The 6000-nt window shown below is 41.2% G+C and overlaps 1 protein-coding gene across 3 annotated transcripts in view; it reads left to right on the forward strand.

The window, feature by feature from the left end:
* Positions 1-4269, forward strand: part of LOC121178042 (rho GTPase-activating protein 6-like) — a 61132-nt gene extending 56863 nt beyond the window's left edge. For all 3 annotated transcript variants that reach the window (XM_041032535.1, XM_041032536.1, XM_041032537.1), the window contains 4 exons: positions 327-418; positions 509-762; positions 942-1025; positions 1520-4269. In XM_041032535.1, the coding sequence (XP_040888469.1) occupies positions 327-418; positions 509-762; positions 942-1025; positions 1520-2100 (1011 nt within the window). In that variant the 3' untranslated portion in view covers positions 2101-4269. The remainder of the gene's footprint in view (positions 1-326; positions 419-508; positions 763-941; positions 1026-1519) is intronic.
* Positions 4270-6000: the final 1731 nt, after the last annotated feature.

Consider the following 6000-nt stretch of genomic DNA (forward strand, 5'->3'; position numbering starts at 1 on the left):
ATGAAGGGCTATTAATCGCATATAGTGAATTGGGACTGAGTTGCTCAGTCTCAGTGAGTAAAAACAGATTTGTAGGCAGCTCAGGTTCTATGAATGACATCTGAAAGTTGTTTCATAACCTGCTTATGTCTGAATTTGTTAAAGACCTGGCAACTTCTACTTTCAAAGTATTTGACTATGAGAATCTTTCTTTCATCCTTTTGGGGAGTCTTTATTATAATCCATGTTTGATAGGCATCAATTTCAGCTAATTACCTGACGATCAGACAGACGGACGAGACAGATAAGAGACATTCAGCTTTCTCATTTATGTTGCAATGTTGCAGGTGCCTCCTGATCTACAAAATGAGGTGCTGATGAGTCTGCTGGAGACTGATCCAGATGTGGTGGACTATCTTCTGAGGAGAAAAGCTTCACAGTGAGTTGCACACATGCACACATAGCATGTGCTCTTTTGTTTGTCTTTCCTTTTTTCACTTTTTCATCTACATTTTTTCTACCCCCACAGGAGTCCCGACCTGTTGCAGTCAGAGGAGCCCTTCACCCTGAGCGAGCGCCGTTCCTCCAGCGACTCAAACAAAGCGTCTAGCGGCGAGGTGTCCCCTTATGACAACAACTCTCCCGTTCTGAGTGAGCGCAGAGGAGAACCGGAGAGCCCAGGCAGCGAGCAGCTCTTCCGTGTCCCAGAGCAGTACACTCTGGTGGGGCAGGTGTCTGGCTGGGGCAGAGAACCTGGAGCAGCCGACACTTGGGGCACCAAAGGTGACGCTCAGTGATAGATTTTAATGTCTGAATTCATTCTAAGAACAGACATTTTTCTCAGTTTTTTTTCTGGGATTTATATTAAAGAAATATTAAGACTAAGACAGTTTATACTCCATGCTTTTGTTTGCCGTGGGACTGAACATGAAGAGGGATTTCACCTCCTTTTCTTCCTTCAGATACTGTATCAGAGGAGCATGCTAACATTTGGGGGACATGGCACAGCACTCTGAAACCAGCGCTCAAGGACCAACCATACACAGGTAAACAACTATCACTCATTTCAGTTCTTAGTAGTTAAGCAGTCAGAGCAGTGTGTGCCCGACACATTTTCATTTCTGGTCATCAGAAACAAGCGTCCTGCTGCTTTTTATTCACGTTCAGTCATCTAGCTGCTGAGTTACACCTGTGCTGCCAGGTGAAAGCATTCAGCCAATTAACCAGCTGGGAGGACAGGAAACCAGCAGTAATAGGAAATGATACATGCACAAGTTTTAGGAACAAAACACTAAAGTGTAAAAATTATTTGACGTCTGCAAAAGTTCTGCACAGAATTGTAATTAAGCTTGCCTTGAGTTATGTTTGTTTTTATTTGTCTTTATATTAAAGAAGCAATAAGACCTGTCAAAGTTGGTATTGTTGATATTAAAAGTTCTGTTGTACATTTTTATGCCAAGTACCAACTAGTGATGTGTGTATCCCTCGTTATACATTAAATTAATTAATTCCACTGATATAGTTGATATTCTGTGTCTAGGTTCTCATGGCAACATGTCAGAGGGAAGCTCCCGCAGCTCACAGGAAGGTCTCGATGGACTCCATGGCGATGGCAGGCACCAGGCAACGCTACAAGGAACTCAGACATTGCCCGGCATCACTGAGTACAGATCCCACCCGCCGGTCACCAGAGTGTGTACCAGCCCTTACGCAGAGACGGGGCGACCACGCCTGCAGCTAAACACCAACCCCTCTGTGACATCACACCTCAACAGCACGCAGGGCCTCCAGCAAGCAACTGGACACAGAATTAACTCGACCTCCAGGGCGAGCACCGCTGATGGCGGCCCTGCTCTGCTCAGCGACGGCCGCTCTCCACCCCCTTATAACGCCCACCATCGACTGGCTAGTTCTCAAAGTTCACCTCAGCTCGCAGCGGCTCAGCGGGCCCCTCTGCAGCACGGGAGGCCGAGCACAGCGCAGAGTAACTCAGCCTCAACAACAGAGGCCCAAATGGTGCCGCAGAGCCCAGAGTGGCAGGACTGGCAGAGGGACCGGTGGCAGATCAGGCAACTGCTGTCCTCGGACAATATCGACACACTGCCTGAAACGCTGGTGTGATCTCAGACCATAAACTCCGGCTTAATCTCTGTAGAGATTCTGCTCTGGTATCATCAGACCCCTCCTATTGACAATCACTCCTCATCCTAACCCTAGTTTTTCTCTTGGCCTGCCTTTCATCCATCCATCCATGGATTTCATCCTTTCCGTGAACCTTCTGTGCTTCTCCTGCATCTTAGCGCCATGGCGTTGTTGTTTACGTGTGCAGCTGCTGCCTTATACAGACTTTTACATCCAAGAGCCACAAGTATTTCTTGTTTTGTATGGATGTTCAAAGGTTGCTTCTGTTCGTAGCCCATGTTTTGTTCATAATGACTAATGAGTTGGGAGCATTAAGAAATGCCCACCAGAAATACCTCAGAAAACTATTCTTTCACTCCTTTTCAGAATGTTACCATGACCACATTTTCTATTCTGAGAGAGTTCAGTCTTCATATCTCAATTAAGAGCAATAGGAAAGCACCATTTGTGTAGTTTGTTATATTTTAATTTCATAATTTTTACATTTTTCTTTTTTTTTAATTTCCACCAACAGACACTAAGATGTACGCATTAGTAACTGCTGCTAAACGTAGACTTTTTGTGTGCGTACTCTTTATGTAGCTCAGCCACATCTGTCTAAAAAGATCAAATGTCGAATTACTTTTCAGTGTCAGATTATGTTTGACTTACTTATACTATATATATATGTAAATTGACATGTAAAGTATATAATTTGCCAATCTACCTAAAAGTAAGTCAGCCCTTTAACAGGCAGTCTAAATGTTGGTGTTTGTCAGACTGCTGTTTTCTGTCTTTTAATATTGAATGTAAAATGCTTCAGTTATGGCAAAATGCTTAGATCTAATTATAAAGCACTCGGCTGTAAGTTTGCTTATATGTGCTCTTGCCACCTGCTGGAGGACTGCAGGATCAATGTGCCAAAGTTTTTTTTTTTTTTTGTTTTTTTTACATCAGGATATTTATCGTACAGTTGTGTTCATTTTCATCCAGTTGTTCATTTCTAAGGAGACTCAAGAGCTTGTGACACTGGCAGGTGTTTGTCAGGATTACAGGAATAAAGAGGCTCATTTTAACACACAGATTTCATTATCAGGTTGGTGTGAAGATCATGTTTCCAGCTATTTATAAAAGGACTTAATTGAGATGCTAAAACAAAACCGTAATATATTTGTGTGAATGACACTTTGACTGATCCATTTTATTACATCTCCCATGCTAGACTTAATATTCCATCTGGGTGTAGACTCATTACCTGTCTAAAAGGCTTGATGAAGTTTTGTAGGAGTCATTAGAATTCATAAAGAATTAATGATCCAGCAGTGGTCAAACTGAGGTGCTTAAAAAAGAAAGAACGTTTCCTCAGCACTTACGCCCACAACCAACCTGCCCAAAACCTCTCCAGTGTCACAGTCAAGTGGGTATTTGCTGGCAAATATTTCACATTTTCTCAAGTCATGGTGTAATATTTGCTCGTCTGAAGCTACTTCAGCATTAAATCTGGAAACACACTGTATTTAATTCGACACCTTCTTATGTTGTCCTTTATTTGCTTGTCAATTGTCAGTTACTTAGAGGAAACAATGGAAGAGTCTCACAACTGCAAGAAGAGAAAGGATTGTGGTAAGGGCTATGGCGCCATCTACTGTCCGACTATGAGCAGCATCATGCTGCTGCATCCCACAGTTCAGTGTTTCCATGGTATCCATTTGCGCTCAATTTAGACTCAAAGCTTGTGATTATAAGCACCTTTTGTGAAAATGTAAAACTCTGTGTGAGGAAATAAACGTGCCATAGGTCTCACTCTTAAAAGTTTCTCCATGCATTGCTCAAGGTTCATATTGTGAATTTTTTTTGTGTTACTTTGTCTTTTTTTTTTGTTGAGTGTTGTAATATATAAATCCAATATAACAATTTTTATTCAAGAAGAAAAAAGAAAGAAAAAAAAGGAGCAAATAATCCTAATGGTCCTAGCTTTGTCTCCCCAAACCGAGGCCATGTTTGTCTTGTTGACTTCACTATGAGACTAAGAGAAACATAGTGCTGTGGTGTTTTTTTTGTTGATATTTTGGTGGGGTTTACTGGGTCCAAGTCGTAATGGAATATCTGGTAAATGCTTTTGTACTGCGTGTCATCATCAATATGCTACTATGGAATTAAAAACGATAAAGTTTACATTCTGCTGTTGGAGTCAGTGCTTTATGATGAAGGCAGACCCCGAGTGTGTCACTGCATGAAATGTCAAATGAAACAGTTCAAGTAAGGTGATCATTTATCATTAGTACAATATAGTGTGCATTATGTTGAATTATGAAATTATACTATATACCATTCTATGCTGTAGAGAGTTTCATATATTGTTATATCATATTAGTTTTGAAAAGATTTGGCCTTTCTTCATACTAGTTTTATAAGTGCATGGAGAAATAATACAAACAGCAGAGGAGGGCTGCAGTGAGTACAAGGACAGTAACTAAGCTTGATAACAACACTAAGAACTATTCAGTGTAGAAAATCTGAGTGAGAGGACAGGAAATGTATCTTGTCTCCATTATTTTGCAGCGTTTTGCTTCAAGGTGAGATCAACATATAAGGACTGCGGAAAGTCAGGAGGCAGGAGAAAGGTAAGAATCAACCACAACGGCTCCTCGACCACTCAGCAGAACAGTGACTAAAGCAGCATGATACAGGAAGATGTCATCTTCACACCCTTTTTCCCTGGCGGCTGTGCTTCTGGCTCGAGATGCAAGGACAAAAAGAAAAAAAGAGTAACCCAGAGCCACTCATCTGTAAATGTCAAAGTGAGAAGACTGTCTCTTCTTCAAAAACTTGACAGTAGTTGGGCTATAGTACATAAACCCTTTATTACACCTGAAAAATACATGTCTGTGAGTGAAGTGGTGCAAAGAATTGAGGCAGTGATCTGGTGAGCGATGGAAAAATGTCAGATGGTCAAGATGAGTCATTCCTCAAAAAGGCAGAAAATGCAGGGCTCACTCAGGCCACAGCCAGTCACCAAGTCTGGGAGGTTATTTCCCCTGGAGAAGACGTCTGACTGTTCTGTTAACCCCTTTACGGGAAAGGAGCAAGGAGCTAATAAGTTATTCTGAGGTTCATGAGTCTTCTATTCTTCTATTCTATTCACTGGACCACTGAACGGTTTGAGGGGAAAGCTGATGCAAATAAGACCGTGAGTCAGCAGATCTGAGGCCAGCTCAGCATTCATGGAAAAACTACGTAAATGTGCCAGAGGTGACGTCTTCCATGACTGTCACGAAAAAATAAATAAATAACTAAAAAATAATAAAGCATGTTACACCAGAAATAGAAATCCCAGCCCTCCTGCAATTGTTTGGGGGGTACATCATTCCCCGATATGCCATTAACTCAGTAAATATTTGTGTGTTCCAGATTTTTTTGGTCCCTTGATGGAGTATTTTTTTCATTCCTTGAGTAACTGTCCTTGACCTGCAAGGCTGGAAAAAAATATCTGGAATATAACAGCACAAAAACCTGACTGTTGTTTGTAAAGTAATGTTCCCATTACGCCCCTAGAGGTCAGTCAAGAGCCTTGAAAAGCTTTCTGAACACATTCATGTTTGAGATACTGTATCTCTCAAAGCTAATTGAACAAATCTTTGTTCTTCTTCTTTCTATATCTCCCAAACTGCACTTGATGATGAAAAAATTAGTTTTTGAAGGTTACAAATGGAGACAAGTCTAAGCTAAAAAAAAAAAAAGACTAAAAAGAAGAGGAATAACTGTGAGACTGGTTGTTTAAATGGTTTTGTGATGGAGAGAGAAAGGAAAAGGTAACAGGCAAAAAAGGAGATTAAAAAGATTTCATGGCTTTCTCCTCAGCCCTGCCTGATAGCATATTAAATCACCTTACAGACATCC

Source organism: Toxotes jaculatrix, chromosome 24 (assembly GCF_017976425.1).
Source record: "Toxotes jaculatrix isolate fToxJac2 chromosome 24, fToxJac2.pri, whole genome shotgun sequence".
NCBI classification, from domain to species: domain Eukaryota; kingdom Metazoa; phylum Chordata; class Actinopteri; family Toxotidae; genus Toxotes; species Toxotes jaculatrix.